Here is a 16,259-nt window from a genome sequence, read left to right on the forward strand (position 1 = left end):
AGCCGTGGAAAAGTGAGGCAGCAAGCAGTAGTTGTGTTCGAGAATCAGAATCTGTCTCCAAAAGCAAAGTGCCATTCCGTAAATGAGAGCAGGATTTCACAGGGATGAGAGCAGGATTTCACAGGGCCAGCAATTGCACCAACACCTTTCTGAATAATTAACGGATTGACAGTGGCGAAGGATTGACCATATACAGTACGTGAGACCAAAAGGAACCGTAGGGCAGTGAGAAGAGACTTCAAATCAATAGCCTCATTATGTTTACGTTTTGTAGACCTTGAGTGGGAAGATGACTGACTCATCGTGAGGAAATCCCCTATGATTGCCAGCATCTCCGATGGCGCGCTCCTTCCAACTGGGGGCCCCTTTACAAGGGGGGTGCACCCGCCTTAGGTGACTGTTTTCACTTCCCGAATACCTGACAGAGGGACCAATCGGCAATTTGGGAATGTTACAGCTCAGGCAATCACCTCTCCCTGGGCCTGGCCTGTACCAGGGGGTACATGCGAACCCTACCTGTCAAGCTGCAGCTAGGAACTACGCGTTACCCAGTCACCTGTTATGCGTCAGATGTGAGTCACCCTTCAGGAGTGCACAGGGAGGAAGAAGAAAAAAAGAGGATCCTCAAATGCCGAAGCGGAGGAACAAGAGGAGAAGGGAAACAAAGAAAGGAAAAGGGAGCGAAAAACAAAGGTGAGACCAGTCACACATCAGCGACAGAATGCAGAACATTCCCAACAATATCCCAGACAAGTTCCCAAAGGGAGCGGGAAAAGAAGAGCAAGAGGAGAGACATGCAGCACGGAAGGGAAGGTTGGGGCCCCGTGGTAGCCAAGCACGAATCCACCAAAGAGTGGCAAGTTACCTGGTGGGATATTAAATGTTGGTTACACCACAAAAAGTATTAAGTTATGCAGAAATGACCACTAGATAAACAAAACTGGCAATCACCAACAGATATCCACTCATGAAATTCCATACTTAATAATAATTTCTTTTTGGTGCTGCTTTTATTTTGTGGAGAAAGTATGAGATCTTCACAAGAACAGCTGATAAGCTGCCTATAAGTCACACATAACAACAGCAAACAACCACATTCTCTAGTTGCCAAGGCCTTGGCAATCAAGGGAATATGGTCATGTTGGTGTGAGTTGCATGACAGTGTTGTGCCTATATGCAACTCAGCACCTCTGCTATATGGTGTATAGTAACTATCCTTTTCATAATACTGTTATCGTAAAAAGTAACGTTGTTAACTGCAAAACACTAATAAAACACTTTGTAAAGAAATAAGCCAAAGCACCCTGATACATCTGCAAGAAACTGAATGCCTTCCCTCTAATTTCATGATGTTTTAATTTATTTTGCAACATACTACAGTCACCATATTCAAAACCCTTTATATCAAAACAGAAGATACTCGACTGTTGCTGTGTTTTATCAATACCTTCTTGTAAGAGAAATAGTGTCTGGTCAACTGAATAGCCATTTCTAAAATAGCAATGTGAATATGTCCAACCACTGTGCTCACAGAAATAGACAATTCCTCCATTACAAATAGCCTTTTCAATGCTGTGTGCCTGTGGGTAACAAGTACTTTTTTCCTGAAGAAGTTTATCTGGGCAAACACTGATGAAAAGTCATGACACACAAATAACTTAAGTATACCGCAAACATGGGCTGAACAAATACACTGCTCAAAAATAATTAGGGAACAAGTGTATCAACATCCAGTATGTAAACTCTATTTTGATACAGACAGTACCTGTGGTCTTACTGCATAGCAAAAGAGGTGCACTTTCAATGTATGCAACAAATAAAGTAATTCACCATCTATTGTCTGTTTTATGCATTACAGTATCATTGATACCTCAAAAGGAACTGTGTACTGGTGTCCCTTTGTTCTCTAATGAGGTACACAGGAGACAGTTGTCATTTGTACTCACTGTGTTCAGTCAAGCACATGCAATGTGGCATCTTAACGCAGTGCAAGTTGCAGGGCAGTCTGATCCACGAAGGATGGACTATTCATTGTGTTGCTCCAGATGCCAGCATCTCTCCATCTGTCATCCATAGGTTGCTAGCAAGCTAAGGGAGACAAGTCAGTACACAAGGTGAGTTGGATAAGGTCAAGGATGTATTACAACCACTTGTGAAGACCCATATCTGGCCATCTGTGCATTGCAGCACTGTATAGTTACCATCAGAGCACTGCAAGATGATCTCTGAAAGGCCACTGGAGCTGCTGCGTCCAACCAGACTGTACAGAACAGGTTATGAGAAAGGACCTTATGACCCATAAATCATGTCTGAGTGCCTCACTTGACATGGCAACAACCTGCAATTTGCATTCAGTTCTGTCATTCACACATCAAGTGGCAACTTTGTCACTGGTGAAACGTGTTATTCACAGACATTCCAGATTTCCTCTGATGCAAAGTTATGGCCATGTACGTGTGTGAAGACACCTTGTCGAGTGTTACATGTCAAACGGTGTCCAGGAAATTGCCAGATTCAGCCAAGGTTGTGTGATGGTGAGAGGAGGCATCAATGTTGGCAGCCATACAGATCTTGTTGTTGCCCATAATCGCCTTACTGTCAGGCAGTACATTGAACATATCCTGCTGGAAAATGTTGTAGCTGTTGCATATGGTAGTGGCCCTGAATTTCTTCTCATCCACAATAATGCCAGGGCCCATGTTACACACATCGCCAGTGATGTCTTGCAAAATCTGGATATTGAAGTAATGGCAGGCCAGCAGTAAGTTCTGATATAAACCTCATCAAGCACGTGTGGGACATGCTTGACAGAGACATGTTCATGGTTGTCCTATTCCACCACAGACTCTTCAAAAACTCTCAAGGCACTCATTGAAGAATGGAAATGGATAACACAGGGTGGCCTCTGTAGACTTGCACTGAGCATGCCAGGAAGCAGTCAGGCATTGATAAATGCCCAAGGAAGGCATACATGTTATTGAAGCTCTCAGAGTCCAATGAAAATCATCAAGAATGAGGGGTGAAAGATTGTTTCCACTTTGTTTTTGTACACTTGTTGGACAGTTCAGTACTTGTTATGTAAGTGAACAAGGATGTAATAATGTTTTGCAGTGAACTTAATTTGTAAAAGGCAAAAGTATAACTTCGTAACACATCCAGTCCTCAATTATTCCTCAGCAGAGTGTGGCAGACACCTAAAGTCACGTTTCCCTAATTCTTTTGAGCAGTATACTATCATAAGTACATGAATTCTTACACTTCATACACTTTATTGTTGCCTCAATTTCCTTTATATTAATGTTAAATAGATCCATTAGCTCTTATTGTCTTGAAAAAGTGTTCTATAAGAAATCTATGTAACTGGAGTTGTGGAAGATGCTTTGATACAATCTACCCGCAATAGTCACTAGAGATTTTCCATGTATAAAATGCCAACTTCATATGAAGAATAGTTTTGCTCATACAGCTTTTTGAAAGAACTTCTGTTGTATGTGTTTTGTTCACATAAAACACCTAGCCAACCTTGGATGACTTAGCATCAATGGAAACTGAACGTTTCTGAAGGTTCACGACAAAGCTGCTTTCTCATTTTCAACAGTGAGGAAATTGGCAGTTGAATTTAATTAAGGTCCCATTTTATTTTAAAGAAGTAATTCACAAAGGTGCATCATATGGTACTGGATCATCACCAATTAAAGTTGTATAAAACTCAACAGCTATCTGGAAGATAAAGTACTTGAGGGTTAAGTACCAGACAGTGAACAAAATGGATCTCACACTGGTTGAATGTTAACCAAACTCAAATCCAAAAATAAATCTCTCATAAATGTTCAGAGCATCTTAAAAAGAAGCCAGCTGATTTTGTAATCTGAACTGTAACCAGGTGTGAGACAGGTGTCCAGTACTTCATGCCACGAATGAAATAGCAATGAAAGCTGTCAGTCAAAGTAGACAGTTGAGCCAGCTTACGAATGAAGTGCTTTCTTACATACCTGAGTACCTCTGTAACTATGAAGTCTTTACCCAATGCCATATGGTTCTTCATCCAAATTATTATTCTCCTGATTTCATCCTTATTAGGTAGTTCCGAATCAATTATCTTCTTTATGGAACCGTTGCAATCAATGGAAATAATTTGCTAATTGTTGGTAATTTTGTCCACTGCTATTGAGACTTATCTTATGCCCATAAATAACAAAGTCAATGGGTAACATTTGAGTAATGTTTAGACATTTGAGGTAGCTACATATGCTGAATTTGTAAACTTCACTTTTTTCTTTACGTATGAGTGCCAAAGTTTATTCAGTTATCACATATATTTTTGGATGCTGATTTTGTTTGTACTCTCAATGAGTTGAGTTCCATCCATTCTAAGCTTCAGTTTTTCTCTATAATGCTTCCTGACAGACTTCATCCCATCACAATTCATTTTTTCATACTTGATGTTTGTTCTGCTGCTTGTTGTATCAGTGTTGTTATGGCTGCTGATCAGTGCAACCTGTTTTTGTATTCGTTTGAGGCTTATTGGTTGAATAATAAACCATGTATTCCATATTTCAGGGTTTCCTTCCTATCAATTTTCTTCCTACTCACTGATGGATGCTTCTTTTTAAATCATGTCTAGTAGTGGTCACATTCAAAGTTGGTCTCATATATCATGAGTCTCCATGGAATTATTGTAGCCACTGAGGTCATTAATAATCTGGAATCCACACAATGAATTCTTTGCTAATGTCCACAGGGTGAACCTTAACTCCAGAGCATTCATGAGTATTTCCTGATTACTTTGGAACAAGGGACTCATTGTCTTCAGTGGCTCATTACAAAGTAATAGTACAATTATGTTTTTTTGTCTTTTACCTTTGTTTCTGTGAAAATATCTTACAATGGTGAAAAAGCCTCTAATACACAATCACCAAAACAAAGAATGCAAAACAAAGTAGTAGTTCAATAAACTTCAGATATATACAAAATTAGTGCACTGCATAGGGTACATCCATGCATAGCGTTATTGAGCTGGCCTTCCATTGCACTCAATGAATCCAGACATAAGGTGTATAATGGACAACTCACGATCAGTAAACCTATCCACAGCTCTGTGTTACACTGTTAGCATACAAATGAACTTTTAAAACAAACAAGCCTGAGACTGAATCATGAACGCTGAGGACAAAGAGAAAAAGAGTGTGCATTACTATTATCAAAAGCAAGTTCTGCGAGTGGATAAAAGAAGTTTGTTTCCAAACAAGTTGACATTTGGCTGTTGTGCAGAAATTTTCAGTTCAAAAGAGATAAAAAGATAAGTGGGGGTAAGAAATCAAACAAAATGCAACTACTCTATAACGAGCTACTGAAAACCATGGGTCCATTGTATCAAATCACTCAGGAAATATCCCTGGAAAACATCCAAAATTTTGACGGTGGAATTTGGATTCATCCTGTAACTTTTTTAACATGGTTATCACAACGGTTGTTTCAACTTCTCACAACTTTCTACCTCAGAATATTTATGTTTGTCCTAAAGTGTGTAAACAATCTTGTTGATTTTCATAACAACAGCAATAACAATAGCAACTAAAACTAAGTAGCATACACTACAGAATGTTTCACTTCATTGAATCATAAGCTACTTCTCAGTGTTGTAGTGTTCTTTACTTTTGTTAAAGATGTGGTGTCACCGCCAGACACCACACTTGCTAGTTGGTAGCCTTTAAATCGGCCACAGTCCGTTAGTATACGTCGGACCCGCGTGTCGCCACTATCAGTGACTGCAGACCGAGCGCCGCCACACGGCAGGTCTAGAGAGACTTCCTAGCACTCGCCCCAGTTGTACAGCCGACTTTGCTAGCGATGGTTCACCGCCTACTTACGTTCTCATTTGCCAAGACGATAGTTTAGCATAGCCTTCAGGTACGTCATTTGCTACGACCTAACAAGGCGCCATATTCAGTTACTATTGATATTGTGAATCATGTACCGTCAAGAGCGACGTTCATCATTAATGGATTAAAGTTAAGTATTCCACCAGCTATGTCCGTTTTTCTAAATTCTAATTTCCTTGTCCTGTTCCAGACCTCACGCCAGCCTGCGTGAGCTAAAACGTGTGCCTTTCGGCCTCCTCTAGTAAAACGGTGTTGGCTCTCCTGCCAACCACAACAAAAGATATGGTAAAGAAAAGTGTTTTTTGATGAGAAGCATTTTTTCCCTTCTGTAGGGACAGCCATTGTGTATTAAACCAGGACCTAAAAACAACGGAGAGGCTTCATCCCGCCGTAGCCCTCAGTGGTTCACAACCCCACAACAGGCCACAACAGTCCTCCCACCCCACTGCCGCCCCACACTGAACTCAGGGTTATTGTGCGGTTCAGACCCCAGTGGACTCCCCCTCCCTGGGAGCGTCTCATACCAGATGAGTGTAACCTCAAGTGTTTGTGTGGTAGTGTAATTACGGTGTTCACAAGGGACAGCCATACTCTAATCTGCGTCACTCAAAAGTGATTTTATGTAATAAATTTCTGTTCCCCTAAAGTGATTCATAAATATATACATAATTCTTTTTCCTAAGCAGATGACAAATGCGTGCTGCTTTGGATGTAGTCATCAGATTCAAAATAGCAACAATGAATTTGCCACAGCTATATATGTTTTAAAGTACTTGTACTGTGACATTTAATTCTCTGTGGTCTTCTAGCAATGTTTTCGCCCCAGAACTGCTCTGAACTGCAGCCAAATACACTCAGAACACCGCTCAATCATTGAAGTAACATTATCATAGCTGGAGGAATGACGTATTGCAAGTACTCCCAAAAGTTATGTGACAACTGCTAATAATACCTAAAAGTCTTACTCTCCCAATTGCTGTATCAGATATCAAGCCATCATCTAGTGAAAAATTCTACACAGTTTTTCTTTTCTTTTTTGAATAATATATTATTTAGTTCACATTACACTGCATATGTTTATTTCCATAACCGGTGCCTGATTTATCAACACTACAAATCCTACAGCTTACTCATTTGCTATACAGCCAATAATCTGAAACTGAAAATGTGAGACTCATGCAAAATACATACATCTCTCTCTCTCTCTCTCTCTCTCTCTCTCTCTCTCTCTCTCTCTCTCTCTCTCCCCCCCCCCTCACACGCACACACACACACACACACACACACACACACACACACACACACACACACACACACACACTCTCACTCTCTCTCTCTCTCTCTCTCTCTCTCTCTCTCTCTCTCTCTCTCTCTCTCTCTCTACAAACCTTGATTGTGCACTTTTTATTGTTCAACAACATTGTCTTTTATGTGTTGCTTTTCAACAAATATTTCTACAAAGGTTTGTTAAAAACAAAATTCAATCATACAAAAATATTATGAATAGGACAGATTGCTGCTCACTCAGTAGCAGATAAGTAAAATGAAAAGACTGTTGCATGAGCTCTCACTGAAAGCCTTCTTCAGAAGGGTAATATAAAATACACGCACACACACACCCACACACACACACACACACACACACACACACACACACAACTAAGCACCCCTCACGCACATATAACTGTTACCTCTGGCTGCTCCAACCAGAATGTAACTGTGCCATGTTGAAAGGAAACAGCAATCCAGAGCACAACAGCGAAGAGGGAGGGATAGCAGGGGAGAAGAAACAGCACAGCCCAACAAATCTGCAGTACAGCCATGGCCACTTGCATAGCACCCTTGTATGTCAACCTGCTTCTAGGCCATTTAGAAGAAACGTTCCTAGCCTCCCACAACACTGAACCCTGATCTGGTTCAGGTTCATTGGTGATATCCTCACGATCTGGACTCGGCCAAACACCCTGTCCTCATTCCTTCACAACCCCAACACCACCTCTCCTCTCCCATCCCCTTCACCAGATTCTCCACAACACAGCATGCCACCTTCCTCTCTGATGATGCCATCCACATCTCTGTCCACATTAAACCCACCAAGATTACCTGCGTTTCAACAGCTGCCATCCCTTCCACACCAAAAAATTCTTCCCGTACAGATTGGCCACCCTGGGAAAGCATATCTGCAGTGACACGAACTCCATTGCTCTGTATGCTGAAGGTCTCTTGTAGGCCATCACACACAGGCAGTATCTCCCTAAACATAGTCCACCAACAGATTTCCCATTCCATATCCCCACATACCCACAATCCTCCCAAAGAAGCACCCCCACTGTCAAGCAATACCAACCTAGACTGGAACAACTGAACCATGTCCTTCATCAGAGATTTGACTATCTATTATAATGTCCTAAAATGAGGGACATCTTACCCAAGATCCTTCCCACCCATCCTAAAGTGGTGTTCATTGCCCACACAAACCCCGCATCATCATAGTCCATCCCTATGCCACTCCCAACCCCAAACCTTGGCCACAGGGATCATATCCCTGTGAAGTCCCAAGTATAAGACCTGCCAAATCCACCCACCCAGCATTTCCTATTCCAGTCTTATCACAGGTTTATCCTACCCCACCAGAGGCTCAGCCACCTGTGAAAGCAACCATGTCATATACCAGCTTTATTGCAAACATTGCCCAGTTTTTTTTATATTGGTATGATTACCAGCCATCTGTCTACCATCTGGATCCTCCCCTCCACCACCAGCTTTTCTGAGCCAAGCAGGTGGGACTTATCACAAAACATTCTCCACTCCCAAAATCATCCTGGCCTCAACCGATGGTAATCTACTACCCCTACACTAGCCATCCAACTTTTCCAGCCCCCCCCCCCCCCCCCCCGTCCTATCACCTCTTGCCTATTCAGTCCTCTCATCTTCATTGGGCAATGCTCTCTGCCAACGAACACACTGGTCTTTTCCCCTTCTCTGCTCCTCTCCTTCCATTTATCCATTCCCCCCACCCATCACTCTCCCTCCCTATAGCCTGCTGACACTGCACCTGACAGCCTCATCCTGTCACCATCTAGCCCCTATACACACTACCAGGTTGCGCTGACTTCTGTCCCTCCCCCCCCCCCCCCCTAATCTGTACCTTGCTATCAGTTCCTCTTGCCACCCCACTCCAGATTGCTGCTTCAGTTCAACATGGCACAGTTGCATTCTGGCCAGATGAACCAACGATAGGTGCCATGTGTGTGTGAGATGTGCTTTTTTGTGTGAATATGTGCATGTTTTCCTTTCTGAAGAAGGCTTTGGCCAGAAGCTCAAAGCGGAAAAGTTTTTTCATCTGCAGCTCAATGTGTCACCTTTATGACGAGTAGCAATGGTTCCTATTCACAATATTGTTGATATTTCAAACTGGACTTTCCACTGTTTAATTCAAGCATACAGTTTTCTTTCAGCAGTGACTTACTAATTATTATACATGAAACTTGTATTCAGTAAAAACAGAATGTAATAGATTTGAGCTCAATCATTACTTACCTATCCAGCATTCAAGACGGGCACATGGTTGTGTCTTTACTACGTCCGGTGGATCGACACCCACATTAAGGCAAAGCACAAGAGCCACACTCACTGTTTTCATCTGCAATCAATATTTTTATATGTCAAAGTATGTATTTATTAGCTGCCACAGCTCCACTTTGAAGAAAAGTATTGAAAGACTCCTTAACCACTAACAAAAACTTTGCAAAAAGCATTTCAACTGCATTTTGAAAAAGTAGTAGGTATTTAGTAAACAGACTTATAAGAAACGGTTCATCAAACCAAACATTGCCACTATGGAGATCTTATGAACACAAGTTACAAGTTAAAGTCAAAGTTGTCCCACTCTTAGGGAAAGGGTATAGAGGTGGAGATGCAGAAATCCTGCATAGCTGTTCTAAATTATGCCAAAGTGGAGGTGGTTTATCATTGTCTTTCCACAACCTATTATCAAGTGTTGAGTGTGTCTGTGTTGTGTAGATAACTGTAATGAGTGCATGTACAATCTACCTGCTGTAGTTATGGATAAAAAGAAGGGAGAGGGTGAAACACAGTACCAGCACATAGCCTGCTACTTTCCAACAGCATCAAGAGGGGTGCCGAACTTCTATCCCCTAATTGGTAACGTTTTGAGCAGGGCCTTCCAACCAGTTCCAGATCTGGACAATCCAGTGCATCAGTAGGACAGAATTTGGCACGATATCCCTCAGAAGGATGTCCAACAACTTATAAATCAATGCCAAGCTGAATAACTGCTTGCATAAGGGCTACAGGTGGTTCACTGTGTTACTGATTTGCTCAATTTGTGACGTTCTTTTTCTTGAATAAATCATCCAAATTTTCTGCAATTGTAATCATTTGTTTGTCTGTATATGTAGATCACACTTACTAATTTCTGGCCCATGCAAATAATTCCTTCATGGTGTGTCACTTTTTTGTCTAACAGTGTATTCACTTATGTTCTGGGTCAATTGCCACTCCCTGTGCCGAGTATCAATCTTCTACAGTGTTCCTGCATTTTGCTACAATTTTATAGCGTTATGACTTTTCTGCATACAACAGCATAATTTGTGAAAAGACTCACAGAATGTACAATGTTCTCCACTACATCATTTTTATACATTGTGAAAAAAACCTGATCCTTCGACACTCCTTTGGGATATGCCCAAAGTCACTTTTATGTCTGAAGATTTCCCTCCATTGAGAATGTCACGCTATGCTCTGTTTGTTAGAAACTCTACAGTCCAATCACACAACTGGTCTGATATCTTGTACGCTTGAATTTAATTCATTAGACAGCAGTGTAGAACTGTGTTGAATGATGCCTTCTGGAAATCAAGCAATATGACATCGGCTTAAGTGCTGGTACCTATTGCTTTCTGGGTATTGAAGATGAACAGAATGAGCAGGGTTTCACATGATCATTCTTTTCAGAACCCTTGTTTATTCCTATAGAGGAGATTTTTATTCTCCAGAACAGTCATAATACTTGAGTGTAAAAAATGTTCCAAAAATCTACAACAGACTGACATCAGAGATATAAACTCATAGTTTTGTGCATCTGTCTGATGACCCTCCTTGAAAACAGTAACAGCACACACTTTTATTCAGCCATTAAGAATGCTTTCCTTCCCTAGTGACCTGCGGTACATCACTGCTGGGAAAGGAGCAAGTTGTGGCACTTACTCTATGCAGAATCGTATTGGTATCCCATCAAGTCTAGTGGCATTTCCTCTTTTGAGTGATTTCAATTATTTTGCTATCCCATGGTCACATTTCTGACGTTTGTCAACCTGAAATTCGTGGAACAATTAGAGGAGGAATTATAGTGGAATCTTCCTCAGCGAACTGTTTTCCCAAAAGACATTTAGTATTTTGGCCTTTGCTGTGCCATCCTCCATCTCAATGCCATTACGATCACAGAGTGTCTGGACAGATGGCATCAATTCGTTTACTGATTTAACCTAAAACCAAGTCTTCTCAGGGTTTCCTGTCCAGTTGGTTTGGCGCTCCTTAGCTAATTTTGGCTTCATTCAGCTTTTGTTTGTCTGTGAGGCTTTGGCTGCTTTTAAATTTGCAGTGAACTCTCGTTACTTTTGTAGCAGCTTTCTAACACAGCTGTTGAATAAAATTTTAATGTTGATCACCCACGTAATCTGAAATCTGTTTCTTGTCACTCTTGCTAAGCAGTAGGATCTTCCTACCTTTCTTTGTATCCTATTTACACTCATATTCACTGACACTGTAGCAGACTAATGATCACAGATTTCCTTTTCTAACCTAACTGATTCCAAAATTCAGGTCTGTTTGTCACCACCAGATTAAAGATGTCCTTCATGAGTCAGCTCTTTATTAATTGCTGATGGAAATTTTTGGATAAAGCATTCAGAACAATTTCAGATGAGTCCCTGTCCTTGTAGACTGCCCTAATCACTTGAATCTCTCAGTCTATACACAAAATATTCTCCAAGTTTCCCCTCAAATGTTCTATCACTATTGCTCCTGAGGCAGAAGATCTATGAAAGCATCCAATGACCATGTTTGATCCATCTTCAACCACTTATCTTTACCCAAATTATTTTCCATTTTGAATATGTATTAACCTCACTAGTACTATCATATTTTTTTCGGCTATAAACATGCCTCCACTGCTGGCATTCAACCTATTTTTCCAATATATATCCAATCGGAATTTAAAACTTCATTGCCATTAATATCTGGTTTCATTCAGCTTTCTGCTCCTAGTACTATGAGGGCACTGTTACTGATTATAGACGAGACAAGTTCTGGGACCTTTCCATGTGTGTTCATGCAGTTAACTAACACTACAACAAAAAGCTTTCTCCAATCTGTGATGATGAACTTTACTTCTTCAGTTAATGGAGATACTATTCTTCTCTGGCTGAAATCAATACATCTTATTAGGTATGTTTAGGGGTTTTTCTATCCTAAAAAAACCCAAATGTGCATGTCACATGTACTTCGCTATCCTAGTTCTCGCTACCTACCTATAAAGCATGCTTATCTCTTAAGGGGTTTCTAAAATTTTCCACCAAATAGTGGAGGTCTGCATCCAAGATGATCATAGAATTGTCTGACCTCTGATTTCAGTCTCCACTCAGCTCCAAAACAGAGGACTGTAATCGGTTCCGAGAACAATGTGGCAAAATTCTAGCTCTGCTTCCACCCCATGAGCAAAGGCTAGCTGTCTTCACCCCATCAGCCAGCCACTTGTAGGAAGTGAGAATGGCTCCTGAACCTAGGCAGCACACATTATTCAAGCCACAATATGCAGCCAGGTGCATCCTGTGCACTCAACTGCTGCCGGCAGAGCCTCCTCCACATCTCAAACACGACCTCCGGCAAGCAAATAGAGTGAATACTGGCCTCCCTTCCAAGCATGCCCACTATTTCTGTAAGGGAAACCATCACCCACCTACCACTGGAGCTCCCAATGACAAGCATCCCCTCCCATTCTTGTTCACATCATTCAGAACAATCGGCCTCCGTTCCAGGTGAGGTGTCCCATGCTGTCTCAGATGTATTTTCAGCAATGAGCAATACCTCAAACTTGTTTTCAGAAAGTAGGGGCAGCCGTCAAGTCGATACCCATTTTCGACTTCTGCCCAGAGATTTGCAACCCTACCAATGTTTGCCAATAGTCGTCAAATATGTGTCGACTAGATGCATCCTGTGAATCTGGGTGCTGTGCCATTAAGGACTCCGGGTGACACTACAGGCTCCAGAAGTTTCAATGCATTCATCTCAGGTACCCCATTGCCACTGCAGCCTAGGGCAGCAATCTGAAGCCTGTAGACCATGGTCAACTGAGCTTCCAGCTGTTTACAGACATCACTCAAATTCCCCAGCATCTGCCCACAACAGGTGGAGTCCCTATCTGTTTTTAATCAATTTTCTTCAATACTGCAAGTAATCTAACACTAATCCAAGATACTACAAATAATCTAACACAAATCCAAGGAATATCTGGGTGCAGTCTACATCGTGCTGCTACACTGTTTTTGGTTTTTACTACACTCCAAATTCAGCTCACACAACGAAGATGCACTAAATTTTTTGCAAAAACTTCTAAATAAATTAGTACTCACTAGTCAATGCAGTAAAATATGCAGACACAATTCACTTATTCACAGAAGCACGTGAACACAAAAACTAAACTAAATCCTGTGTATAAAGCCATTTCATAAATATCTTTCTTTGTCCATTATCTCTATTTTTATCTGTTATCTAACAGCTCTGAAGATCCCTTCTTATAGTACATATAGCAGAAGAAGAGCCCTGACATTTAAAGTGGTTGTGATGTGGCCATTTCGTGGGCCAGCCACAACTGGTAATGTAACATGATTTTGTATGTATTTGCCCATGGTAATGCCTCGGTGCCACTGCAGCTCTGCAAGGTAATATTGTTTTCAGTCGCATAGTTTTGCTGCCACCAGCAACCTTTTGTGCTTCGCGGTTGAAAGCTGGCAAGAGCACTGCCAGCTAACAGGGCTCTTCTTTCATTGTATGAATTATACTTTTACATATTGTCAAGCTACTGATTTCACATTTCTACATCAACCCAGTTGTGCAGGAACATTGTTGACTTACACACAGTTGATGGCTAAGCTAACAGGTTGCACTTCATTCTCACTATGTTTTAAGTCACAACATTGGTCTCAGTTGGGGTCTGAAAGTCAACTACAAAATGATGAATGTTGTGTTTCAGTGCCAGGTACAACATTCTTTTGCTTATTATCTCTAGTTCCACCAACAGAAGTACTAAACATTTCTTCAGTACAAACCCTGTACCAAGTTCTCACAGGAGTTCACATCCACCTAGGGCAATAGTAAGTGCTGTTAAATAATCTCTGTTCATGACAACAATCAATCCCTCAAGTCCATATAGTCATGGTTCACTGCCAACAGGCTGACCCTTGATGTGAAGGAAACAGATTATATTCGATTTGTAAAAATGAATCAAAACCAAGATCTCCAACTGATACTGGATAGAAATGAGTTAGAAAGAGTTTGATGTACAAGACTTTTAGGACTGTATGTTGATAAAGACAAACTGAAAAGACCATGTAACAAAACTCTACCAGACACTCAGTCGAGTATGTTTTGCTCTGAGAATCATTTGAAAAGTATGCTCACCAGAAGGTGCTACACTGGCTTGTTTTGGTTACTTATAGTCCTTTGTAACTTATGAAATAGTGTTTTGAGGAAAAACTAATAGCCCTTAAATGAAATTTTTACATTAAGGGAAAGGGCTATTCAAATCCTGTCACACAGCTCTACAAGGGCTCATTGCAAGCCCATTTTTGAAAATTTGTGTACACTCACTCTATCCTCCCTACAATATAGAAATGTGTGCTGATGACAAAAGCTAAATTTGGAGACCTGAAAACAATAACAGTTACTGTAGTTGTAACACTCTGTAGCTGTGGCTCCCTCCACGTAGAAACAATAAGAACAATTTGTACTCAAAAATGTGCGAGCCACTTTGGTGTCATGCACTGCCAACATATATAGAGGTTGGTGAAGAAGACAGCTTTTAGAGAAGAGTCAAATACCTTTATTATTGAGAAGTGTTTCCACATTGTAGATGTATACGTTAGCTTGCAGATATTCTAGGCCTTGTTTACTGTTGTGAACTTTTTACTGATATCTGATTTACCATATATGCTGTTGTGTCTTTGCACAAGAATGTTTCTGCTGTTGGTTTCTTGTTTTTTCTGTTTCAGATGCAGAGAAGGGGACCATTTGCAAGAAAAGTTGTGATGGTTATAATGATTGTGGGGGTTTATGTGTTTAGTTCTTTTTTTTTCCACAAAAATGTAATACAACGTGTTCATATGTTTGTATAATTCAGGAGTGTTTCATGTTTAGAGATATGACTGATTATCCTTCTCACGCACGATGTAAGCTCTTTGAAGACTAGGTACATACAGTTTTCTTTCCAAATCAAAAAAATGAGGGAGTTGGGTAAGGTGGTGATAATATACTGGACTCATATTCGGAAGAATCATGATTCATAGCCCATCTGGCCATCCTGACTTGGGTTTTCCATAGTTTTCCCAAGTGAATAAAGTGAACACTGGGATGGTTCCTTTGATAAGGCCATGCGCAACTTCCTGCCCTATCCTTGCCTAATACTATCTTATTGCGTGTATGTGTATGTATGTATTTATTATGTCTGTGGTGTACCTGACATGTCCCATACTGTTGTGCCAAGTGATCAATGGATGAATAAATAAATAAAATAAATAAATGTAAATTTCTAATACATTTAATGAACTTTACAGAACTATTGCACAAAATTTAATTAAAAGCCAATGAAATTCAAATAATGATTTTTTTTAAAAAAGGAAAATCCACATTTGTGTATCAAGTGACAACAACTGACTTCATAAATTCAATCAGTAACATTAAATCCTTCTACAATTCTAGTGGTATCCCAAAAAAGGCCATTAAACTAAGTTCATGTAAAATACTCTCTTAGCTAACTGATATAACTGCCATTTAGTGCAGAAACATTTTCAACAAACCGAAAACAGTCAATAATACAGGCACTTCACAGCAAGGATTGAACATAAGAGACACCACTCTATAGATCAATCTCACTACTGCCTTGCTTTTCGAGGCAACTGAATGAGTAATCCATAAAAGATGTAACTTTCTGGACAAAAATAAAGTACTAGTTAATACTGGAAAATGGTTTCAGGAAAGTACAGCTATTTAAGCAGCTGACTTTGACTTCTTGAAGCAAGTCTTGAACGCTACAGACCAATCTGAATTAAAGTGTGAACTATTTCTAGATCTCTCTAAAGC

The 16,259-nt window shown here is 40.6% G+C and overlaps 1 protein-coding gene across 2 annotated transcripts in view; it reads right to left on the reverse strand.

Moving 5' to 3' along the window:
* The window catches only part of LOC124596648 (regulatory-associated protein of mTOR), a 320,526-nt gene that overhangs the window by 291,258 nt on the left and 13,009 nt on the right, over nt 1-16,259 (reverse strand). For both annotated transcript variants that reach the window (XM_047135883.1, XM_047135882.1), the window contains exon 2: nt 9,423-9,525. In XM_047135883.1, the coding sequence (XP_046991839.1) occupies nt 9,423-9,525 (103 nt within the window). The remainder of the gene's footprint in view (nt 1-9,422; nt 9,526-16,259) is intronic.

The sequence above is a fragment of the Schistocerca americana genome, chromosome 2 (genome assembly GCF_021461395.2).
Source record: "Schistocerca americana isolate TAMUIC-IGC-003095 chromosome 2, iqSchAmer2.1, whole genome shotgun sequence".
NCBI lineage: Eukaryota > Metazoa > Arthropoda > Insecta > Orthoptera > Acrididae > Schistocerca > Schistocerca americana.